Below are 26,535 nucleotides of genomic sequence, written 5' to 3'. Positions count from 1 at the left end.
GTCATCCCAATGACTTGCTCAGAGGACGGTCTCATTCTTTTAACCTTTCAACCCATATTTTCGAGGTAGGCACAACTGGAAAATTCCACACAATGTCTTGCTCTTCCAATTGGCTTTTTAATGTCGAGTACGACCAATTTAACATTGACATTTGTCTGTGATGTTGATAGCTTCATTGGTGTGATAGTGTTTGGATATTCACTACTCAAACACAAATGTCATGAGAAGAAATCATTTGAAATTCTGGCAGTCGTAAAGTTCAGTTGTGGTCACAGCACATGAATCAACCAAGACACGTTGTAGGTAAGATATTTCCCTTTATATTCTTTTGAATGCCATCACAATTAATGTAAGATAAATGTCAATGGGCACCTGAGGTTTTTCTGTTTGTTTGTTGACCTGCTCTTTGTGTCTGCAACTGGCATGTTGATGCAATCAATTAATTCATACTTCATACTGTAGACATCTTTGTTCATCAGATTTTTGTTCAGATGGTATCACCTCACCGAAGTGCTTCTGTTTAAAACAGAAGCCTGAGTTACATTTTCTGGCAACTAAATTTCCATAATATTGTCAAATATGTCAAGAATTCAGTCACCATACCTTACTACATTTCTTCCAGTTAAAAACAATGTACAGACAAAGTTAACATAAGGAGGCCAACACCTGTGATACATGATAAATGTATTCATAAAACAAAAATGTTAGTATACACAGCAGCTATGGTGTTCATGACAGCACACACAAAAACATAGCAAAGATTATAACAATTTTGATTCATTTAAAAAATAAACAAGCACCAACAGCATTGATGTTACTGTCATTGTGTCAATGTCATTACTAATGTTGAGCAAATCTTCAGCGTCTCTGTTTACCGCTATTAAAGGTGGCTCTTTTCACGCTGTGATGCAAGACTTCGACAATGCAAAAAGACGGACAGTGGGTGGATGAAGGCGAGCAGGATGACCACCGTCAGAGCGATGTTCACCTGAAGACACATGGACATGAAACTGTTTGAAGGAATTTCTCAAGGCAGTTATTAAAGATTTTGAATCATCAAGTGATTATATACTCACATATAAAGGATCTCCATGCAGGACCGACTTTACCAAAGCAAAGCAGACATACTGCAGCAAAGAAAAGACTGCCGAAACAGCCATGATGAGGCCATACAGCTTCCCAAAGTGGCACGATGGGAAACTACAAGCACAACAAGTCACAACACAAAAGTTTAACATTATAGTGAAAACACAGTGCACGCACACCAGAAGGAACCACACAATCGCGATGAATTATTCATGATGCACAAACTTTAATTCTTTACATTCTATTTAATTATGTTGTTACTATATGTTCTATAATATACAATATTGCCTGAGAATATTCTCATTCATCCAAGTCATTTCAGTCTCCGGGCATTGAATCGATCGCAACTGGACTGTTCTGGTTGTCTTGGAGGATGTTTCGTCTCTCAACAGTGCACTTTATCGGCTACTGTATATCCACAGGAGACCATTCCCTGGGATTTACAGAATGTTCTGAATGCCACGATCAGCTATCGCGGGCGATCTCCCATAACGGACCCGACACATTTTGTTGGGAATGACAAAACGTGTTGTAGTGTGACATTATCCACGACCAACGACTTGGCCCTACGATAGCCCTATGATGCCAAAATGAAAAGTCTAACATGTTTGATTTTTTTGGATATCTTCTGTCTAGCGTGACATATCAACAACTTGATGTCGACCAGTAGGATTGCGTATCGTGTCCCGTGCTCACCGTTGTCCGCATTCTTGGTTACCAATGTTTACCGAAGCTTTAGAGCATGATTTGACAGAACGGCGGCACGTTTGTTAGATGTTAAATGTTTATATTCTGGAGGGGGAGGGGGGGGGGGGACAGAGAGGAGTGAGAGAGGCCATTCTTGAATCTTCTGGTTGATAATCTGCTGAAGCTCACGGTCATCTCTTTTACTAGTGCATCGACAGTCCTTCCACTAGACTTTCCATGGATATGCTTGGACACAGCACTCTGTGAACAGCCAGCCTCCTTAGCTATGAACTTTTGTGGGTTACCCATCCTATGGAGGGTATCAATGATGGTCTTCTGACCAGTTGTATGCATATTGAAGCCACCCATCCATTTTCTGTGCCGCTTATCCTCACAAGGGTCGCAAGAATGCTGAAGCCTACCCCAGCTATCTTCGGATGAGACGCGGGGTACACCCTGAACCGATCACCAGTCAATCGCAGGGCACATATAAGCAAACAACCATTCACACTCACACCTACGGGCAATTTAGAGTCTTCAAACAACCTACCATGTCTCCAATTAATGCATGTTTTTGGGATGTGGGAGGAAACCGGAGAACCCGGATATATATATATATATATATATATATATATATATACATATATTCGCAGTTCTGAGGACCCGGGTTCAATCCCCGGCCCCGCCTGTGTGGAGTTTGCATGTTCTCCCCGTGCCTGCATGGGTTTTCTCCAGGCACTCCGGTTTCCTCCCACATCCCAAAAACATGCATTAATTGGAGACTCTAAATTGCCCGTAGGCATGACTGTGAGTGCGAATGGTTGTTTGTTCCTATGTGCCCTGCGATTGGCTGGCAACCAGTTCAGGGTGTACCCCGCCTCCTGCCCGATGACAGCTGGGATAGGCTCCAGCACGCCCGCTGGAGCCTATCCTAATGGATGGATGGATATATATATATATATATATATATATATATATATATATATATATATATATATATATATATATACACACACACACACACAGTGGGTACGGAGGAAAGTATTCAGACCCCTTAAATTTTTCACTCTTTTATATTGCAGCCATTTGCTAAAATCCAAATTAATGTACACACAGCACTCCATATTGACAGAAAAAAACCCAGAATTGTTGACATTTTTGCAGATTTATTAAAAAAGAAAAAACTGAAATGTCACACAGCTGTAAGTATTCAGACCCTTTGCTCAGTATTTAGCAGAAGCACCCTTTTGAGCTAATACATCCATAAGTCTTTTTGGGAATGATGCAAGTTTTTCACACCTGGATTTGGGGATCCTCTCCCATTCCTCCTTGCAGATCCTCTCCAGTTCTGTCAGGTTGGATTTTCAGGTCTCGCCAGAGATGTTAAATTGGGTTTAAGTCAGGGCTCTGGCTGGGGCATTCAAGAACAGTCACAGAGTTGTTCTGAAGCCGCTCCTTCGTTATTTTAGCTGTGTGTTTCAGGTAATTTTCGTGTTGGAAGGTGAACCTTCGCCCCTGAGGTCCTGAGCACTCTGGATAAGGTTTTCGTCCAGCATATCCCTGTACTTGGCCGCATTCATCTTTCCTTCGATTGCAACCAGTCGTCCTGTCCCTGCAGCTGAAAAACACCCGCACAGTATGATGCTGCCACCACCATGCTTCACTGTTGGGACTGTATTGGACAGGTAATGAGCAGTGCCTAGTTTTCTCCACACATACCGCTTAGAATTAAGGCCAAAATGTTCTATCTTGGAGCAAACTCCATGCAGGCTTTCATGTGTCTTGCACTAAGGAGAGGCTTCCGTCAGGCCACTGCCATAAAGCCCCGACTGGTGGAGGGCTGCAGTGATGGTTGACTTTCTAGAACTTTCTCCCATCTCCCGACTGCATCTCTGGAGCTCAGACACAGTGATCTTTGGGTTCTTCTTTACCGCTCTCACCAAGGCTCTTCTCAGCCGTTTGCTCAGTTTGGCCGGACGGCCAGTTCTAGGAAGGATTCTGGTCGTCCCAAACATCTTCCATTTTAGGATTATGGAGGCCACCGTGCTCTTAGGTGCTTTGAGTGCAGCAGATTCTTTTTGTAACCTTGGCCAGATCTGTGCCTTGCCACAATTCTGTCTCTGAGCTCTTCAGGCAGTTCCTTTGACCTCATGATTCTCATTTGCTCTGACAAGCACTGTGAGCTGTAAGGTTTTATATAGACAGGTGTGTGGCTTTCCTAATAAAATCCAATCAGGATAATCAAATACAGCTGGACTTCAATGAAGGTGGAGAATCATCTCAAGGATGATAAGAAGAAATGGACAGCACCTGAGTTAAATATATGAGTGTCACAGCAAAGGGTCTGAATACTTATGGCTGTGTGCTGTTTCAGTTTTTCTTTTTTAATAAATGAGCAAAAATTTCATCAATTCCGTTTTTTTTCTCCTGTCAATATGGGGTGCTGTGTGTACATTAATGTGGAAAAAAATTAGCTGAAATTATTTTAGCAGATGGCTGCAGTATAACAAAGATTGTAAATGTTAAGGGGGTCTGAATACTTTCGGAGGACGCATGCTCCTTGTCTGGCGCTTATTTTCTAATTGGGGTGATATCGGCGGAAATGTAATGTTTGTTGTATTTCCATTGATGTAGTTAAACATTGTGTGACACTTGCGACATACCGTTGTACTTTTGTCTACGACACGCTTGCCATCTGGGACATATCCATCCATCCATCAATTTTCTGTACCGCTTATCCTCACTAGGGTCGCGGGGGTGCTGGAGCCTATACCAGCTAACTGCAGGCGAGAGGCAGGGTACACCCTGAACTGGTCGCCAGCCAATCGCAATCTGGGACATACTTAACACTAAAACCAAAGTAGTTCCAAAGGCTAGATTTGAAGGATGGTGGAGGATTTTCAATAGCAGGAGAGTCTATGGAACTAGCCGTATTGCAACGACCTGTTAGCTACGGTCTAAAACTAAAAAACTAAAAAACAATACGGGTGCCAATATTTTTAATCAGAACTGTATAGCGGAATCTTAAAATGAACTCTAAAGTGTAGAGGTATCTAATAGAGGGAGGCCAGAATAGGAGTTGTATGCTCGCTCTTACGTGTTCCAGTTCAGAGGCGAATGACACCATTTTTAACCAACTGGAGAAGTTTGGGGTAAGACTGGCTGACTCCAAAGTTAAGCGCATTACAGTAATGAAGCTGAGATGTGATGAAGGCATTTTGTTACTGTTTCAAAGTGCTGCTGTGTAAGAAAAGACAGCTGCCTGAGGTGAAAAAGCTGGTGTATATGGCATATAAATTCATCTCAGAATAAAATTGTGCAGCACCATTTGTTGTTTGCTTCTCTATCTGCATGATAGTTAGTAGGCTTTCTGGTTCATACGGAATGAATAAGACTGTAAGGATAGTGTTCTTAGGTTGGAGCAGAGAGCCATTGTGTCTCAAAATGAAAAAAGAAATGAATGTGCCAAACCTGCTCAATATATAAACAAATGGTATTCAAAACAATACCTATCACTGAGCTTTCGCACTTAGCAGAGGTATTAAAGGAGATACTGTCGAACCCTTGTGTGCATGTTTACTTACGCCACACTGAGGAATGCTGCATTGCCACCGTACAGGAAGGAGCGATTGAGCACTTGCATTATGAAGGTAAAGTACTGAAGTGGTAGGAGTGGCGTAGCAGCACAAATTGAGAACACCAATGCCATAAGTGATGTTAGGAAGAGAGAAAGAACTGAAGAATTCATGTCTGCCTCTTGTTCACTCATACCTGCACACAAAAACAAACAAAAAACAAACTAATTACCATTTCATTGACAAGCTACCAGCACACCTCAGCATTAACGCAATACAAATAGTTTTCATTTTGTTCAGAATCAGTTCGACTTTACATGGCAAAATCATGCTTGCAAGAGGAACGTGAATAGATTCTATTAGATATACTTGATTAAATTTAATCATTTTAAACTCTTGCTGTTTCCCTTTTTACTACTGTGTACTATATTTGCTGTTAGTTAGGATTAACATGATGATCATGTGCGTCAGTGCTTTGTGACTAGCATAAACTATAGGATTACCGCCGTTGTAAACATTCTTGGTCGTCATTGTCAACATTTATTCACGTGCATAAACCGATGTTTACCGAAGCTTTAGAGCATGATTTGACAGAGCGCTGGCATGTTTACAAGCAAATTTTAGTGCGAGCACTAGCTTGCTAAGCTACACAACGTTTTGTTGACTGCTTGCGAGCCGTATCATATTAAAAGTATGGGAACATATCTCTCGCTCTTCTTGAATGGATAGCCCAAAACATTATTTCCCGAGCACCCAGTCACACCGCACCTTTTTTATTTTTGTTCTTTTTTTCCCAACATTGCAAAACTGGTCCACTGTCTGACAACAACTTGTTGTAGCCATTGTAACGGTTATATCCAGTTGCGGTCAAAAGTGACACGTGACCCGGCAGTGTTTGATTTGACAAGATAAAGCCCAGCTCATGTTTTTAATCTTTTCCACCGCTGCAGCTTCAATGTGTGAAGTGTCAGTCGAAAAGCTGTTGCATGAGGTAAATTTCTTGGTAAATTAATTAAAAAAACAGACTTGGTGGAAATTCAGACATAGTTAACATGAACATTGAGGGGACTGGCTAACTCATTTCTGATGCTCAGATTAACGGCACAGATGTGCTCTTTTGACTGTGAAATGGGTAGCGCGTTGTCGAGCTACTGTAGTGTTAGCTGGCAGGCAAGATTAGATGCCTGTAAATATTCTCATTCATCCAGGTCATTTGAATAAATACTTGTTCAAATTTATTTTTGCAGAACATACAGTAAGGTGGACCAGACGGGGACGCCCAAAGGGCTGGATGTGGCCCGCGGGCCGTAAAATGCCCAGGTCTATGATCGGATGTATAAAATACTTGTCGGACAGAGACAATTGCTTTCAACAAAACAGGGTGGAAGAAATGAGTTTCAGGTGTCAAACTTAACATCCCTGTCCTGTCTTCCCGGCATTCCCTTATACATAGTTGCTGTACCGCCTCTGTTACGGCTCTATTACAAGATTTTTCTTTTCTTTTCTTTTTTTGCTTGTTGCGGGTTAATAATTTGACTCCTCTGAAACAGAACATATTTTTTTATCGCTTCTGAAATGGCTTATCCAGCTGTATTACTTATCCAAAACATATAAATCACTGTGTTCCTATTATCTATTTGCTAAGTTCAAACCAGGTGATCACTTGTTTTTTGGCCAGACAGTGTATTTGTTCAGTGGGTTCTACTTTGACCCACGATAAAGGTTCCACTGAGTCAAGGTCTCTCTACTGTTTTTTCCATTGGTTAATTTTCAATTTCTTCCTGGTGATGATATAGTCGAATGTGATTGTGGCTCATTACCTTCCGCCCGGGGTTTGCGCTTGTTTCTGTCCATGATGAGGCCATTCCAGGGAGCACACAACACCCCGCACAGTTGGGTGAAGGCAAATGCGTTGATGTACTGGCTCACTGCCAACACACAGAGAAAGGTTTATATACCTCTATTTAATTTACAGCCTCAATTCCAATGAAGTTGAGACGATGTGTTAAACATAAATAAAAACAGAATAGAATGATTTGCAAATCATGTTCGACCTATATTTAATTTAATACACTACAAAGACAAGATATTTAATGTTCAAACTAAAAAACTTTATTGTTTTTAGCAAATAATCATTAACTTAGAATTTTATGGCTGCAACAAGTTCCAAAAAAGCTGGGACAGGGTCATGTTTACCACTGTGTTACATCACCTTTTCTTTTAACAACATTCAATAAATGTTTGGGAACTGAGGACACGAATTGTTGAAGCTTTGTAGGTGGAATTATTTCCCATTCTTGCTTGATGTACAGCTTCAGCTGTTCAACAGTCCGGGGTCTCCGTTGTCGTTTTTTACGCTTCATAATGCGACACACATTTTCAATGGGATACAGGTCTGGAGTGCAAGCAGGCCAGTCTAGTACCCGCACTGTTTTACTACGAGGCCACGCTGTTGTAACACGTGCAGAATGTGGTTTGGCATTGTCTTTCTGAAATAAGCAGGGGCGTCCATGAAAAAGACGTTGCTTGGATGGCAGCATATGTTTCTCCAAAACCTGTATGTACCTTTCAGCATTAATGGTGCCTTCACAGATGTGTAAGTTACCCATGCCACTGGCACTAACACAGCTCTATACCATCACAGATGCTGGCTTTTGAACTTTGCGTCCATAACAGTCCGGATGGTTCTATTCCTCTTTGGCCCGGAGGACACGACGTCCACTATTTCCAAAAACAATTTGAAATGTGGACTCGTCGGACCACAGACCACTTTCCCACTTTGCATCAGTCCATTTTAGATGAGCTCGGGCCCAGAGAAGCCAGCGGCGTTTGTGGGTGTTGTTGATAAATGGCTTTTGCTTTGCATAACAGAATCTCAAGTTGGACTTACGGATGTAGCGCCGAACTGTATCTCTCGACATTGGTTTTCTGAATTGTTCCTGAGCCCATGTGGTGATATTCTTTCCACATTGATGTTGGTTTTTGATGCAGTGCCGCCTGAGAAATCGAAGGTCACGGGCATTCAATGTTGGTTTTTGGCCTTGCCGCTTACATGCAGTGATTTCTCCAGATTCTCTGAACCTTTTGATAATAATATGGACCGTAGATGATGAAATCCCTAAATTCCTTGCAATTGTATGTTGAGGAAGATTGTCCTTCAACTGTTTGACTATTTTCTCACGCACTTGTTCATAAAGAGGTGAACCTCGCCCCATCTTTGTTTGTGAATGACTGAGCAATTCAGGGAAGCTCCTTTTATACCCAATCATGGCACCCACCTGTTCCCAATTAGCCTGTTCACCTGTGGGATGTTCCAAATCGGTGTTTGATGAGCATTCCTCAACTTTCTCAGTCTTTTTTGCCAGCTTTTTTGGAATGTGTTGCAGCCATAAATTCTACTTTTAATGATTATTTGCTAAAAACAATAAAGTCTATCAGTTTGAACATTACATATCTTGTCTTTGTAGTGTATTCAATGAAAAATAGGTTGAACATGATTTGCAAATCATTGTATTCTGTTTTTATTTATGTTTAACACAACGTCCCAACATCATTGGAATTGGGGTTGTATGATTAGATGAGATTACTGCCACCCTCATAGTGCCAGTTTATAGAATATGTCTTTCTGTGACAATTACCAACAACAACTATCAGTGAGATTAAGATCCATGGAGGCATGTTTGCAAGACACATTACAGTTGCATTCCACTGTAATATTTGAAGGAGACATGATGAATTGTGATCTTACCAAGTGAAGGCTCCCCATCTGTTAGCTTCTGCAGCGTGGAGTTGAGGGTGCCAATGAAAAGATAGTGTCTCAATTGGATCACCGACAACCAGATTATGTGCCATATGAATAATCTGGACAGAACACACTCGCGTAAAGTTTTCTCTGTGTGAGACAAGAGATTGCAGAGATTTGGAAATCATTAGTTCACTAAAACTGCATTACAAAGCCTTTCAACAGACATACAGTTGTTTTTTTTAAAGGTTCGATCTTCCATCCATCCATTTTCTTTTACCGCTTATCCTCATGCAGGTAGCGGGCGTGCTGGAGCCTATCCCAGCTATCTTCGGGCGGGAGGCGGGGTACACCCTGAAACGGTCGCCAGCCAATCAGAGGGCACATATAAACAAACAACCATCCGCACTCACATCCACACCTTTTTAGAGTCCACACCAATTTTCTTTTTAGAGTTCACACCAATTTTAGAGTCTTCAATTAACCAACCATCCATATTTTTGGGATGTGGGAGCAAACCGGAGAGCCCGGAAAAAACCCACACAGGCATTGGGAGAACATGCAAACTCCACACAGGATTTGAACTCCAGTCCTCAGAACTGTGAGGCAGATGTGCTAACCAGTCGTCCACCGTGCCGCCTAGGTTCGATCTATCCATACATCCATCCATCCATTTTCTACCGCTTATCCGGGTCGGGTTGCGGGGGCAGTAGCTTTAGCAGGGACGCCCAGACTTCCCTCTCCCCAGCCACTTCATCCAGCTCTTCCAGGGGGATCCCGAGGCGTTCCCAGGCCAGCCGAAGGACGTAGTCTCTCCAGCGTGTCCTGGGTCGTCCCCGGGGTCTCCTCCCGGTGGGACGTGCGCGGAACACCTCACCAGGGAGGCGTCCGGGGCATCCGAATCAGATGCCCCAGCCACCTCATCTGGCTCCTCTCAATGCGGAGGAGCCACGGCTCTACTCTGAGATCCTCCCGGATGAACGAGCTTCTCACCCTATTGCTAAGGGAGAGCCCGGAAACCCTGCGGAGGAAACTCATTTTGGCCGCTTGATTCCGGGATCTTGTTCTTTCGGTCACGACCCACAGCTCATGACCATAGGTGAGGGTAGGAACGAAGATCGACCGGTAAATTGAGAGCTTCGCCTTTCGGCTTAGCTCCTTCTTTACCAAAACGGACCGATACAAAGTCCACATCACTGCAGACGCTGCACCGATCCGCCTGTCCCGTTCCATTCTTCCCTCACTCGTGAACAAGACCCCAAGATACTTGAACTCCTCCACTTGGGGCAGGATCTCATCCCCGACCTGGAGAGAGCATGCCACCCTTTTCCGACTGAGGACCATGGTCTCAGATTTGGAGGTGCTGATTCTCATCCCAGCCGCTTCACATTCAGCTGCGAACTGCTCCAGTGAGAGTTGGAGCTCAAGGCTTAATGAAGCCAACAGAACCACATCATCAGCAAAAAACAGAGCTGCAATACTGAGGCCACCAAACCGGACCCCCTCTACACCTTGGCTGTGCCTAGAAATTCTGTCCATAAAAGTTATGAACAGAATCGGCGACAAAGGGCAGCCTTGGCGGAGTCCAACCCTCACCGGGAACGAGTCCGACTTACTGCCGGATATGCGGACCAAACTCTGACTCCGGTCGTACAGGGACCGAACAGCCCATATCGGGGGTTCGGTACCCCATAATCCCGAAGCACCCTCCACAGGACTCCCCGAGGGACACGGTCGAACGCCTTCACCAAGTCCACAAAACACATGTAGACTGGTTGGGTGAACTCCCATGCACCCTCGAGGACCCTGCCGAGGGTGTAGAGCTGGTCCACTGTTCCACGGCCAGGACGAAAACCACACTCCTCCTCCTGAATCTGAGATTCGACTTCCCGACGGACCCTCCTCTCCAGCACCCCTGAATAGACCTTACCAGGGAGGCTGAGCAGACTACAGGGGGATCCCCTGTAGTTGGAACACACCCTCTGGTCCCCCTTCTTAGAAAGGGGGACCACCACCCCAGTCTGCCAATCCAGAGGCACTGTCCCCAATGTCCACGCGATGTTGCAGAGGCGTGTCAACCAGGACAGCCCCACAACATCCAGAGCCTTTAGGAACTCCGGGCGAATCTCATCCACCCCTGGGGCCCTGCCACCGAGGAGCTTTTTAACTACCTCGGTGATCTCAAACCCAGAGATAGGAGAGCCCGCATCAGAGAACCCACACTCTGCTTCCTCATGGGAAGGCGATTCTGCCAGACGTTCCCAGCAGACCCTCACAATACGTTTGGGCCTGCCACGTCGGACCGGCATCATCGGAGCCAACTCACCACCAGATGGTGATCAGTTGACAGCTCCGCCCCACTCTTCACCCGAGTGTCCAAGACATGCGGGCCGCAAGTCCGATGACACGACCACAAAGTCGATCATCGAACTGCGACCTAGGGTGTCCTGGTGCCAAGTGCACGTGTGGACAGACTTATGCTTGAACATGGTGTTCGTTATGGACAATCCGTGGTGAGCACAGAAGTCCAATAACAGAACACCGCTCGGGTTCTGATCGGGGGGGCCATTCCTCCCAATCACGCCCTTCCAGGTCTCACTGTCATTGCCCACATGAGCATTGAAGTCCCCCAACAGAACAATGGAGTCCACAGCGGGAGCGCTCTCCAGCACCCCCTCCAAGGACTCCAAAAAGGGTGGGTACTCTGAACTGGTGTTTGGTGCATAGGCACAAACAACAGTCAGGACCCGTCCCCCCACCCAAAGGCGGAGGGAGGCTACCCTCTCGTCCACCGGGGTGAACCCCAACGTACAGGCGCCGAGCTGGGGGGCAATAAGTATACCCACACCTGCTTGGCGCCTCTCACCGTGGGCAACTCCAGAGTGGAAGAGAGTCCAACCCCTCTCGAGAGGACTGGTACCAGAGCCCAAGCTGTGTGTGGAGGCGAGTCCGACTATATCTAGATGTAGATGAAGAAAAATAATCTTATGACATACTGAAGAAGAATCATCTTTATTGTCATGAACATGCATGCATGCATGCATGCACATGAAATATGTTCTCTGCGTTTTACCCATCACAGTGAACACACACACTTGTTGGTGGAGCACATTGGAGCAGGGGGCAGCTTAAGCGCCCCGAGAGCAGTTTGGGGTATCAGTGTCTTGCTCAGGGACACCACAGCTGTGAGTCCAGGATATGTTGGAGGATGTTCCGGTTGGGGTTTTGAATCTAGGGCCCCATGGTGGCAGGTGATGAGCTTAACCATTGGGCCACGGCTGATCTCAACAATTCAGTCCTATGTTGTTCTCGGTCTTTGCACATGTTTTCAGCCCCTCAAATATATTGAATGTATTTAGAAACAACAAGGATATAAGTTTGGCTGCACTTTAAAATTTTAGGCAGCCGCACATCTTTCTCCACTCACACTGGCTCCGCTTGCTTGTTCTTCTCAACGACTCCATCGGCATCGCTATATTGCATTTATAGGCATTTACTAGCCTCTGAGTAGTCAGTGATAAAATACTGAATTGTAAATACGGTGGAAACTTGGGTTATGAACTTAATGGGTTTTGTGAGCCTGTGACTGATTTGAAGTATTTTGGTTCTACAATGTATTTGACTGTTCATGGTGTATGAGCTACATGCTTTTTGTATTGATGTAACCCTTATTCATTTCTAGTTACATAACTATAGCTGTGTGACTGCCTTCTTTGAAAGCTGTCAGACAGTTGAGAGCCGCAGACCAAGTTTTGTGTGTGCTAGGTTTGATGTCCCTTTGGTGCCATCCACAAGTGAGTTGATACCTGGTTGATACTTGGCTTTATCGCAGACATTAAATGTGAAGAATTGGTGACAAGTGATGTGTCTGCTATCTGGGTGAGAAAAGTGAGAATTTTCAGTTGCAGACTGACCTTGTTTTGCAGGTGCCTCGCTTGCAAGCTGCTCTGTCTTTGTGGTCTCATGTGAGCTCACGTTCATAGACCGCTTGGCAGCATATAATTTGCTGCAGGAGAACCTGAGGTCAGAATACAGCTTCAGACGGGCATACATTTACTCTAATTTATTTGCAATTGTTGAGAATAAATAGCCATTTTGCAGATACAGTACATAAGGATAACATGACACATCATTCATGTTCATACCCGTATGAGTAGTGATCCGGCAGTGGGTATGGAATGAAGGTTCTGGGAAACAGGAAGACTGTCCTGAGCACGTGAATGATGCTACAGAAAGACAGGAATAGGAAACAGGCACGGAGAGAGATGCCAGACTCGTATAACAACTGTACAGGACAAAGGAAAGATCCATATCAGTGTTATTTATTTAGGCATAGATAAATGATGTCATTTGGCGAATGAGGGTAAATTTTACCCGGAGACTCACTTTGATGATGAAGAAGAGTGCTGAGGACGAGTCAAAGGCCCCATTGTAGAGAGTGATGACGGTTGAACGACGGCCCCCGAAAAGGTTTCCCACCTTCAAGAGGAGGAGATTTTATCACAAGGTGGTCTATGTGACTTGACTGCTGGCACTGTTTGGTTTGGTTTTATATGATCAGGAATACATGTTCCAAAGAAACGGTTGGTTACACTGGTGCCTAATTTCTAAGGCAGGGGTGTCAAACTTAGTTTAGGCAACATAGCAGTTATCGGTGCCCTTGGTAACCCCTCTCACCTATGCCCCACATTGGTGAAAGGATGCAGAGAGATGTGCGGTTAGTTCTTTCTGTTTGGGCCTCAGGTGGCCTTTTTTTTTTTTTTTATGAGGTAATTTGGTCTCATAGGCCCCCATCCTCTTTCTCATTTAGAAGATGTCTGAAGTGGAGCAACATTGTTTTCTTGAGTTGAACTGGCCTATGTACAGTATGTAACAGTATTAGGACCGCACTGAAAACAAAACAAAAATAGACTATGATATTAAAGTTGTCATGATACAAGAATAACATTGTATAGTTTGAAGACATTTCTGTTATATTTTTTAGATTCTCGTACTTTTACGAGGGTAAGTGAAGGAAGGATATCAGAGGAGACGGCCTTTGTAAAGATGAGCGATTTCCCTCCTCAAGTTATACTTTATTGTAGTATTTTTACAGGAACAGTGAGAATGATAGTTAAGAATTAATACAGTCTACTTATTGAGGACTACTTCATGATCACGGTGACTCATGTCGGAGGTTGTCCACAGCGACGGCCAAATCCGTGCGGTTCTTTGTCTGACACAAATGTTTACACACGTTCTAACAATAATGTTGCTGTGCCAAAGTACTAGTTCAGTCTTTATCCTCGTAAGATTACAACTTAAATCTCGCAGTGTCATTTTTTGTTTCTTTTTAGGGTGGCCCTAATACTCCTTTCCGTATGTGAGAATATGTGAGAGAATATTTCTTTTTAAACATAAAAGAGACACTGAGAATTTTTGGGTGGGAATTTTTTCTCCATGGGCTCATGAGCTCTAGGCAAAAGGAGGCCTGCAGTTAATGAAAGTCTGCTGTGGGAAGATGTTTTGTTGGGGTGTAGTATATTGCAATAGTGCTGAAATCAGAGTTCCTTTGAGAGGGCCAAATGTTTGGAGATCTGTATTCAAGTCAACCATCTTTTCTTTGTAGTTCTACATCAAAGGACCTCCTTCAACCATTTGCACGTTTATTAGGGTTTTCCTTCTCCGCCCAGACAGAAACATGTCTTGGGTTCACAACAGGCATCCCGGTCTGCAAAGAGGACTGTTTTGCATCTTATAAGATAAGGGTACAGGGTGTGAGCTTAGCTAGATTGCGAGGCGCCCAACGTGGGTGTGGTTCCAAATATGGTCATGAGGAACAATCCATCTTCCGGGTGCACCCAGGGAGGGGCTAATTCCACGCCCAGAGAATTAAACCTTGATCAACTGAGATCCAGGGTTTTTTCGGGGACTTTTTTGTTGTTCTGGCTATGTAAGCAGCTGTTATAACACTAAGGCTTGTTCAATAAATCGAATTAGCCCAAACGCCAAGTGTCTCGAAGTCTTCATTCATTCCTGCCCAACGGAAGCCGGAGTTCTCCCGGGTGACCTCTGACTTGGAACCACAGGCAAAAAAAATCCACCTCAGGAGCAAAATAAAACATTGTTGAAAAACACTAAGAAAAAGACATGGTGATACCCGAAAATTGTGCTGCTTCTGACTTTTTAAATGCTTGAATGTGCTTGATTCTCAGGTGTGCCGCAGGAAATGGTCCAATGTCACTTTATCGGTTGGAAAATGTAATTTATCTTCTACAAATAATGCATTTTTGTTCAACTGCTGTATCTATGCCAGTGACATATAGGGGCAGGCAGAAAAATTACATGCTCTTCCACTAGATCGCAGAAGGTACAATTAACCTGTGTATCCATTTATTGCCATTCATACAACAGAATAATAGCTTTGGGTTCAACTAAACAGGCCCAAATTTCACACAAGTCAATTTGGGAGTAAATTGAGGCGAGATAATAATTATTTCACTATGCATATGCTTTATGTGACCTTTCTTTGGGTGGTATGCCGTGAGATTTTCTAATGTCAAATATGTGCTTTGGCTTCATAAAGTTTGGGAAACATTACTTTAAACACACCCTCCCAGATGAGAGCTAGAAAAAAGGTAGATACAAAAAGAAGAATGCGAAGACAGAATAGCGTTAATGACGTACCTGCATGTTGGTGATGAGCAACATGATACCGCCCACAGCTATGAAGGAGAGTGCTGGGAAAAGCAGGAGGGATAGAGCTGATGGTAAAAAGAAAAATAAATGAACATCCTCACCTACTTGAAAAAGACAAAACAAACAAAAAAAACTTTTTTTATTTTTTTTTAACCTGAATTTGAGAAGGCCACCATCAAGGTACCCACAGTGTGAAAAGCTCTGAAATAAATCACCACAAAAAAGACTTTAGAATTGCTGCACCTCACAAAATTACATACACATCTTAGAAACAACACAGGAAGACATTTAGAGACCGTTAACACATACAATTTATGGAGAAATACTTGAACAGTGTCTTTCAAGATTAGGACTTTGTACACCACCGCAATGGGGTTGAAAGAGAATAACCATACGTGATAGAATTGTGGACATTTATGGACCTTTAGCTGTAATTAAAGAGATTTCACCAACATTTGGCATCCCATTCAGCGATTATAACCATTTTATTCAGCGTATCACCATTTTCAGGTGCTTTCAGAATTTGTTGTCTAATCACTGGTGGATCTAATTATATTTCCATACTTGCTTCTTGGCTTAGTTACCCATGGGTCTTTTGTTTGGGTTTAATTTCCTAGTCTTGTGCCATCCTAAGAATTACGTGCAGTAGATCCCTTCAACTACCAAGCTGAGTAGAGAGCTGAGAAAAGCTCTTTGCATTCCTTGGCGCTGGATTTTACTTCTGTCCTGTGTTAGTGGAAACACATGGACATTCCTCAAGCCAGTTTATTTTTTGTTGATTTTGATCATTCTGGAGCAATAGTTCTGCTTTTATATTACAAAATAGTTACAGCACACTGTAAGCCAAACATGCATTTTTCTCATATTTCAAACTCTCAATGTATTTATCGTTCTCACATCAGTTATTTTCTTTGATTGCTTTGATTTACAGATACCTTTCCTCCATTTAAAAAAAAAACAGTTTTAGTGTCAAGCTTTTGAATGTTCCTTGCATTTCCTGTTAGGTGTCAATGGAGACGAGCGTTCCTTATGAAAGCTACTCTGACTTGCTTCCCATCCTGCCTTTTTCCTTCTTGTTCATACAATGACCATACAAAGTGAATGCATTTTCAAAGAAAAAAAAAATCACCACATCTCCCAAAGTAATGTGGGGGAATGTGTGAACCGGAAATTGAACTTTAGGCCATAAGCAATGACATCGCCAGAAGAACACCACATGGTTGTGGGAGCATTATGCTTGGGGTTCAAGGTAGGTAATTTTAACTTAACTTTGATTTATAGCTGAAGCCGATGAGGAATTTCACTGTTCGGCATAACAATGACCGAAAGCATACATTTAATGTGTCAAGGTGCACTTACATTCCCAAGAGCCGAGCCACCGTGGTGCCAAAATGGTCGAAAATAAAACCACTTGCCACTGTGATGAAATTATTCATGAAGGATGCAATGGTGAAGACCAGAGAGAACTGCTCATCCTGTCCACTGCAATCTGAGAGAGTCAAAGTTAAAACCGATGTTGCACTTTTTTTCTGATTAAAGGAGTTGAGAACAGCAAACTGACCTAAGACCTGCGAACCATTGGTTCCTGTGGCGTTGACACACAGATAGTTGAAGTAACCATCCGTCTTGAGGACAAAAACAAGTGAAGCCCACCCAAATATAATGCCTGCAAAACATAAACACTCCACCAGGCCTGTGATGAAGGTGAGGCCTTGTCGCACCCCCAAACGATTGTGACAGTCCGGCATGGTCCCAGCTTAGGTCACGCACACCAATGGAGTCTGTGCACACACCTGACAAAAAAAAAAAAATCAGTGGTGGGAAGTAATAAAGGACAAATATCTACACTTGATTTATGTATGTATTTTTCTGATGACTTTTTACTTTTACTCCCAACAAAACAGATATTTGTACTTTGTACTCCTTGTTTTGCCAAAATGGGGTTGTCACTTTTTCAGCCTTTGTGGACGAGTCCTCATAAAGAAGATGTAAATAGAGAGAGGTAAAGTCAAGCACAGTGGAGATCTTGATTGATTGATTGATTGAGATCCTGGGGACTCCTAAGCAGAGATGCCAGTAGCGCGTCACAAACGCGTGACTCAAAAAAGCTGCCATTTTGAGTAACGAGCGAAGTAACGCGTTACTTTGCCCGGGAAAGTCGTCAGACTAAAGTTACTTCAAACCATCAGTAATTACTTTTGCATTATCAATGTCTCTTACTAAATACTACAACCCCAATTCCAATGAAGTTGGGACGTTGTGTTAAACATAAATAAAAACAGAATACAATGATTTGCAAATCATGTTCAACCTATATTTAATTGAATACACTACAAAAACATGATATTTAATGTTCAAAGAGATACATTTTATTGTTTTTAGCAAATAATCATTAACTTAGAATTTTATGGCTGCAACACGTTACAAAAAAGCTGGGACAGGTAGCAAAAAAGACTGAGAAAGTTGAGGAATGCTCATCAAACACCTGTTTGGAACATCCCACAGGTGAACAGGCTAATTGGGAACAGGTGGGTGCCATGATTGGGTACAAAAGGAGCTTCCCAGAATTGCTCAGTCATTCACAAGTAAAGATGGGGCGAGGTTCACCTCTTTGTGAACTAGCGCGTGGGAAAATAGTCGAACAGTTTCAGGACAATGTTCCTCAACGTACAATTGCAAGGAATTTAGGGATTTCATCATCTACGGTCCATATTATTATCAAAAGGTTCAGAGAATCTGGAGAAATCACTGCATGTAAGCGGCAAGGCCAAAAACCAACATTGAATGCCCGTGACCTTCGATTTCTCAGGCGGCACTGCATCAAAAACCAACATCAATGTGGAAAGAATATCACCACATGGGCTCAGGAACAATTCAGAAAACCAATGTCGAGAGATACAGTTCGGCGCTACATCCGTAAGTCCAACTTGAAATTCTGTTATGCAAAGCAAAAGCCATTTATCAACAACACCCACAAACGCCGCTGGCTTCTTCTCTGGCCCATAAAACTGCAGACGGCAGTTTTATGGGCAAGATCACTCACCGCACCCAAACACTCACATTGACATTTCCCGATTCTCACTCGGAAAACATTAGTTTTCATGTTTTTGACGCCATGAATCATGACCTTATCTTAGGGAAACCATGGTTGAAATTACATAACCCCCACATTGACTGGTCCTCTGGGCAGGTTATGTCATGGGGCAGCAATTGCGCCCGGAACTGTTTCAAGCCGCCATGTGATGTTCAGGGTCATGTTTCTAAGGACAATCCACAGACCCCATCTGGGGATCCTGATTTATCTCAAGTGCCCACCTGTTACCAGGATATTAAAGACGTTTTTTCCAAGTCCAAGGCCAAATCCCTTCCACCCCACAGACCTTATGACTGTGCTATTGACTTGCTGCCTGGAACCACACCCCCACGGGGGAGGTTGTTCTCTCTTTCAGGGCCGGAACACAAGTCCATGAAGGAGTACGTGGAGGAATCACTGGCAGCCGGGATCATTCGCCCATCTTCATCCCCTGCGGGAGCAGGATTTTTCTTTTTGGACAAGAAGGACAAGACCCTGCGACCCTGTATTGATTACCGGGGTCTCAACGAGATCACTGTAAAAAACAGGTACCCTCTTCCTCTCATCTCCACCGCCTTTGAGTTCCTGGAGGGAGCCAAGGTTTTCACCAAACTGGACTTAAGAAATGCATATCATCTAGTCAGGATAAGGGAGGGGGATGAATGGAAAACAGCATTCAACACACCAACAGGACATTATGAATATTTGGAAATGCCTTTTGGGCTTACTAACGCTCCAGCTGTTTTCCAGAACCTTGTCAATGATGTCCTGCGTGACATGCTGAATGTTTATGTTTCTGTTTATTTGGATGACATTTTGATTTTCTCCCCGGGTTAGGAGACTCACATTATTCATGTCCGCTCTGTTTTGCAGCAGTTACTGCAGAATCAACTCTATGTTAAGGCTGAGAAATCTGAGTTCCACAAGGCGTCAGTTTCTTTTCTGGGTTTTGTCCTGGCTCAAGGTGAAGTCAAAATGCACCCTTGCAAAGTCGATGCAGTAATTAATTGGCCTACTCCCACGTCACGCAAAGATGTACAAAGGTTCTTAGGGTTCGCAAACTTCTACAGAAAATTCATCAGGAATTTCAGTTCTATAGCCTCTCCTTTGCATGATCTTACCTCGCCACACAAACCTTTTGCATGGAACCCGCTTTGTCAGGCAGCGTTTCAAAAACTTAAGTCGAGCTTTACCTCCGCTCCCATCCTTACTTTGCCAGATCTCCAACAGCAGTTTGTTGTAGAAGTCGATGCGTCTGATGCCGGAATAGGAGCAGTGCAATCTCTCAAGGATGATAAATTACATCCTTGTGCTTTTCTCTCCAAAAAACTGACCCAAGCTGAGAAAAATTATGACATTGGTGACCGTGAACTGCTGGCAGTCAAGGTGGCTTTGATGGAGTGGAGGCACTGGCTAGAGGGGGCACAGACTCCGTTTTTAGTATGGACAGATCACAAGAACCTTGAGTATATTAAGACGGCTAAAAGATTAAATGCGAGGCAAGCTAGATGGGCTCTGTTCTTTACTAGATTTAATTTCACGCTATCCTACCGACCCGGTTCTAAAAATGGTAAGCCAGATGCTTTGTCACGCATTTTCTCCGAAGAGAATTCTTTGTCCGACCCAAAGACTATTTTGCCCAAGTCATGTTTTATTTCCGCTTTTGTTTGGGACATTGAAACGGCGGCTAAAGGGGCTCTGAAAAACACTCCTAGCCCTGACGATTGCCCTGAAAACAGGCTTTATGTGGTTCCGACCTTAAGGGGAAGAGTCATCCACTGGGCTCACACGAACCGCACTGTATGTCACCCAGGCATTGCCAAGACTCAATCAGTGGTCGAACAGCGCTTTTGGTGGCCTAATGTTAGGAGGGATGTTATCGATTATGTCAATGCTTGCCAGGTATGTGCTGCCAACAAGCCCTCTCATCAACGTCCTTCTGGGGAGTTGCGACCCCTGCCAATACCACAACGTCCTTGGTCAGACATTTCCGTAGACTTTGTGACAGGATTACCGGCCTCTAAAGGCAATACCACCATTCTTACAGTTGTTGACAGGTTCTCTAAGATGGCACACTTCATTGCACTTCCAAAACTCCCCTCAGCTAAAGACACTGCCGAGCTGATGATTAGTCAGGTTTTCAAGTTCCATGGTTTCCCCAAAAATGTGGTGTCTGATAGGGGTCCCCAATTTATTTCGCAATTTTGGAAGGAGTTTTGCCATCTCATAGGTGCTACCGTCAGTCTGTCATCTGGGTTTCATCCTGAAACCAACGGCCAAACCGAGAGGCTGAACCAGGATCTGGAGACTGGGCTCCGATGTCTCGCTTCACAGGACCCGCGATCCTGGTCTCAGAAATTGGTTTGGGTCGAATTCTCCCACAATTCCCTCCCCTCTGCATTCACTGGTCTATCGCCTTTTCACGTTGTGCATGGTTACCAACCATCTCTGTTTCCTGCCATAGCCCCTGAGTCCACAGTTCCAGCGGCATTAACCTTGGTGAGACGCTGCAGGAGGACCTGGGAGTGAGCCCGACAGATGCTGCTGCGCCAGGGACGGTCCTACAAAGCCGCTGCTGACTGTCGGACTACAAAGTGGTTCAGCGAGTTTGGCTCTCGACCAAACATATTCCACTCCGGGTGGAGTCCAAGAAGCTCGCTCCCAGGTTCGTTGGGCCCTTCCCCATCACAAAGATCATCAACCCTGTCACCATGAAGCTGAGGCTCCTAAGGTCGATGCGGGTCCACCCTGCTTTTCATGTCAGCCTACTCAAACCAGCCCGGGAGTCCCCTCTGGTCCCGCCTTCCAGGCCCCCTCCTCCCCCCCGGTTTGTGGATGGGGGCCCTGTCTTCGTCTCGTCGGTTGTTGTCGTCTCGTCGGAGGGGGAGGGGGTTTCAATATCTGGTGGACTGGGAGGGCTTTGGGCCTGAGGAACGTTCATGGGTACCGTCTGCGTTTATCATGGATGATTCGCTCATTCGGGACTTCCACGTTGCGCATCCAGGGGCCCCAGGGCCGTCTGGGCCCGGCCATTAAGGGGGGGGTACTGTCATGTGTGTGTGTGTGTGTGTGTGTCTGTGTCTGTGTGTGTGTTCCAGGTTTTGTCTTTTTCTTCGTCGTTTCTCACACACCTGCTCCTGTGAGCATCTTCACCACCTGTGCCTCGTTCATACCTAATTACCGATTGTATTTAACCTCGTGTCTCATTCCCACTCGTTGCCAGTTCGTTGTACCTTGTCGTCACGTTCCAGCATTCCTTGTCACAGACTCACAGTAAGACTTTGACCCTGTTCCGATTATCAACCTTGCCTCTTTGCCTCATGTTCTTGGATACTGTTGCCTTTCTTGGATTGCCTGCCTGTGTACCGACCTATGCCCGTCTATTAAACCTCTCTTTTTGGAAACTGTCCATTTGTTTTGGAGTCGTGCATTTTTGGGACCTATCCTCTGTTCCGTTCATGACAACCCTGGACTGTTGAACAGCTGAAGCTGTACGTCAAGCAAGAATGGGAAAGAATTCCACCTACAAAGCTTCAACAATTCGTGTCCTCAGTTCCCAAACATTTATTGAATGTTGTTAAAGGAAAAGGTTGGTGTAACACAGTGGTAAACATGACCCAGTCCCAACTTTTTGGGAATGTGTTGCAGCCATAAAATTCCAAGTTAATTATTATTTTCTAAAAACAATAAAGTTTATCAGTTTGAACATTAAATATCTTGTCTTACAAATCATTGTAATCTGTTTTTATTTAACACAACGTCCCCACTTCATTGGAATTGGGGTTGTACTTATTAGTTAATGATTCGAACAAAGAGCAGTCAGCTGTGCAGCAACATTTAACTGAGACCAAGATCTACTTTGCTACAAGTTGAAGAAAGCAATTGGGAAGTGATTGTTTATTACACAATGCACAGTGACAGTGTAGTACCATAAATGTGCAAAGAAATGCACGATTTCATTGTCGCCACACTATTTATGTTATTTGCCCTAGTATAAAGTGTATTTCATTGTTGTGGCGTACCCTGTCTCTCGCCCGAAGATAGCTGGGATAGGCTCTATCACACCCGAGACCCTAGTGAGGAGAGGCGGTACGGAAAATGGATGGATGGACTTTTTTATTTACACATTAAGAATACAGTTTATCTGGCGTGCTAAACACGCAATGCATTGTGGGTTAATTATTCATACCGAGTGCGCGATCATCAATCGGTCATGGAGGGTAAGGACTGACTCACTGAAGGACTTACAATATTTAGCTTGAATAATGTTTACAATGAAAAGTGAGAACTCAACTTCGTCTGTGAGCTGGTTGAACGCGCTGACGTCAAGTAGTAAGAAAATGTTTTCTCGCTCTTTGCATCAAAATTACTGTGGTGGGAGCAATGGCGTGTGTGTGTGTCACTCACTTTCACGTTTACGCACACGCATGCACACACCCAGTTGCTTTCATTGACCACAATCGGCAGTGTACTGAGAATGGTGTTCTTGTTTTTACGTTTCGGTACTTACTGTATTGTGTTGGTATGTCAAGTCTGCACTAAGTTGCTGATTTAATGTGGCTTCAACACTAATATTTAAGTTATTGATTCATGTTGGTGACATCATCCTGTAACTTGTGCGGCGTACATTACCAATGGGTACGGTTAACGTAATGCTTTTTTTGTACTGTGGCTATGTCATATTCCTGCCACTTAGCTGCTGAAAGTAACTAAAAATTTACTTTTTTTTAACTTAGTTACTTTTAAGCTCAAGTAGTCAGTAAAGTAACTAAGTTACATTTTCAAGGTAACTGTGGCAACATTGCTCATAAGGCAGAGCAGGGACAGCAGTGACATGGAGGAATGTGAACCACCGGGAGATCTACGTCAGGGTGCTCTTCATCGACTTCAACTCAACCTTCAACACAATCATCCCTGACATCCTGGTCAGAAAGCTGTCTGACTTGACTTGACTCCCCACACTTGCCTGCCATTGGATTAAGGACTTCTTTCCAGCAGACCGCAGTAAAATCGTGACGCTGCCGCTCTTCTTCTCAGACACTGAGCACTGGCTCCCCAAATGTGTTGAGCCCTATGCTCTTCACACTCTACACCACCGATACCTCCGCCTACAGGTATTACCGCTAAGTCCTGCAAATGGTGCCTCAGGTAACAAACTGGCGCTGAATACCACAAAGATCATCCCCAACTTCAGGAGGCACAAGGCAGGTCCATCCCCTCTCTTCATCAATGATGATTGCGTGGAGATGGTCCACACCTTCACCTTCCTGGGCCCTGTGATCCCACTGACCTCCCCTGGTAAGGAAACACCTCGGTCCCCATCAGGAGGGCACATGAGCGGCTGCGCTTCCTCAGGTTGCTCAGGAAAAACAAGATCTGCTGGAAGTTGCTCAAGAACTTCTACTGCTCGACCATTGAGCGCCTTCTGACATACTGCATCACAATGTGGTAGGTTAATGCAGAACAAAAGAGGCTACAAAGAGTGGTCAAGACAGCGAGGAGGATCATCGACTGCCCACTCCCTTCCCTGAAGGACATCTACCCATCCAGTTGCCACAGAAGAACTGAGGCAATCACAGGTGGCAACACCCACCCTGCCCACCATCACTTTGACCTGTTGCCATGTGGCAGCAGCTCCTGGTCCATTAGGACCAGAATGAAGAAACTCAGCTTCCATCACTGCATTGACTCCCTCAAAATGATACCAGCACTCATTCTGTATTGCTGCTACTTTGTACATTCAGACAGCCATGACCCCCGCTACTACTGCACACATAACACGCCTGCCATTGTTCACAGTGGAACCTTGGTTTTCGTATTCCCACGTTTTTATAAGATTTGGTTTTCAACCATTTTATTCACTGAAATTTAGTCCCGGTTTTTGTGCATCCACTGATTTTATGTATGGTTGAAAATAGTCAGTACCATCAAACTCACTGGAATCAAGTGCCCACACAAAGCATCTCTCATGTACAGGTGCAACTTTTTGTTTTCTTTTTGGGCTTACGAGCGTCGTGATGCCACTGTTTTTTGTTTACTATTCAAGCATGCCCTATCTGAGTGCTTCTTCTGTTTTTCTGTTAACTTTATATTTTGTCTGCTGAATTCAAGTAAATGTCATTTTGATAAAGAATTCAAGAAAGAAAGCGGAGCAAAGTAAGAAAATGTCAGAATCCCCTTCTAAACAATAACCTATCATTCTCTAGCTCCCCTTCTCACCATTTTCCATGTGCCAACAAGAGTCTTCAATAAAGATAAAAGTGATGTTTCCTATTAATTTATCCATTTCATTAGTCATTTACAATTGTTTCACATTGTTTTCTGTATGTTAAACGATACAGTAGTTATTTTTAATTTTTAAAAAAAATATTTTTTATTAATATTTGTAGGTGTCTGGAACAAATTCATTAGATTTACATTATTGCCAAAGGGAAATATTTCTTTGTTTTTTGTACAATTTGGTTTTATTCAGACTTTGGCAACGGATGTGTCACAAAAAAGAAGATTTTTTATTCAACACCCCGACATAATTGGAATTGGGGTTTCTATTCTATTCTATTCTATTCTATTCTAGTTTGGGTGACTGGTAACCTATCCCAGACATTAATTGAGAGGCAAGGCAAAACCTGGACTGGTCACCAGTCAATCACAGGAACGTAACAAAACACACACCAACTAATTTTCTATCATTGTCCACAAATTCCAAAGGAACTATAGCTGATTCGGTTCACTTTCCTCCGAAAAAAATGCATTCATTTTGACAGAAATTTTTAATTTAATTAAAGAAAAGACCAATACAGACCTTTGACACTCAATTTTCTGCCTCATAGATCTCACAGGTCACATCTCCATATGCTCTAAAAGAGCCAGTTCCTTTTAAATAGTCCAGCTCCTCGTTCCTCTTGCACTTTGGTTTCCTCTCTCTCCTCTGTTCTCAATCCCTTTCTTCAGTGCATAGAGATGACCATCTCTAAAAAAATAAAAAGGCTCCATATTTCTACAGCAGCTATGATGAAAGCGCTGCAATTGCTACACTTGTTCCGTCAGTCTAAAGGTCATGTGACTACAGCAACAGAAAGAAAAAAAAAATGCCGAGGCCTGATTGGAAACAGACACTAAAGCATTCTTTAACAAAGTCATCATTTTGTCTACTGCACCACAGAACTGAAAAAGTTGACCTTTAAATTTGGGGCTAATTGGTTGACATGAACGGAGAGTAAACTGCCCTTCCCAGCTTTACATTTTTTAAACTCAATTTCACCTTTTATACCCAAATTTGAGGCTCACTGGGATTCTCTAAGAATTCAACATTCAACATTCAACCACTAAAATATTGTTTTTCTACTCAGGAATGCAAGTAAATAGCTACAATTTGACATCTTACTCAAGAAATGGTAATGTGCTGACTATATTTGTATTTTTGTATAAATACTGGTGTATTAACCATTACAGAAACAATGATTTTGGTATTTAACAATGCTGTGATTTCGAAGAAGCTGTGGTTTCGACATTACCTTGTAGGGTGAGCAAAAAAAACTAAAAATACTAAAGTAGTGTTTATTTGTTCAGACACTAGGTTTCAATTAGGTTTCACATTGGTCATGTGTTGTTTGTATTTGTCTTCATTTTGTTATTTTTAGCAATTTAAAAATTTATTTTAGGTCTTCATTTATTTTACTTTTTAAGGAATTCTC

The 26,535-nt window shown here is 43.5% G+C and overlaps 1 protein-coding gene across 2 annotated transcripts; it reads right to left on the bottom strand.

Annotated features, from left to right (window-relative positions):
• Window positions 1-151: 151 nt before the first annotated feature.
• Window positions 152-25,784, bottom strand: LOC133408038 (equilibrative nucleobase transporter 1-like). Of its 2 annotated transcripts, none has more exons than XM_061686520.1 (13): window positions 25,644-25,784; window positions 17,330-17,561; window positions 17,128-17,257; window positions 15,923-15,969; window positions 15,757-15,833; window positions 13,477-13,569; window positions 13,236-13,375; window positions 13,005-13,096; window positions 9,097-9,240; window positions 7,169-7,276; window positions 5,358-5,544; window positions 1,077-1,200; window positions 152-988 (listed from the first exon to the last, which is right to left on the bottom strand). In XM_061686520.1, the coding sequence occupies exons 2-13, from the start codon at window positions 17,514-17,516 to the stop codon at window positions 881-883; spliced, it is 1,437 nt and encodes a 478-aa protein (XP_061542504.1). In that variant the 5' UTR covers window positions 17,517-17,561; window positions 25,644-25,784; the 3' UTR covers window positions 152-880. The 2 variants fall into 2 exon arrangements, with proteins under 2 accessions (XP_061542504.1, XP_061542503.1); XM_061686519.1 differs by having other exon boundaries at window positions 153-988; window positions 13,005-13,108.
• Between the last annotated feature and the right edge of the window lie 751 nt (window positions 25,785-26,535).

The sequence above is a fragment of the Phycodurus eques genome, chromosome 9 (assembly GCF_024500275.1).
Source record: "Phycodurus eques isolate BA_2022a chromosome 9, UOR_Pequ_1.1, whole genome shotgun sequence".
Taxonomy (NCBI): domain Eukaryota; kingdom Metazoa; phylum Chordata; class Actinopteri; order Syngnathiformes; family Syngnathidae; genus Phycodurus; species Phycodurus eques.
This window is presented reverse-complemented; position numbering and strand designations above follow the sequence as displayed.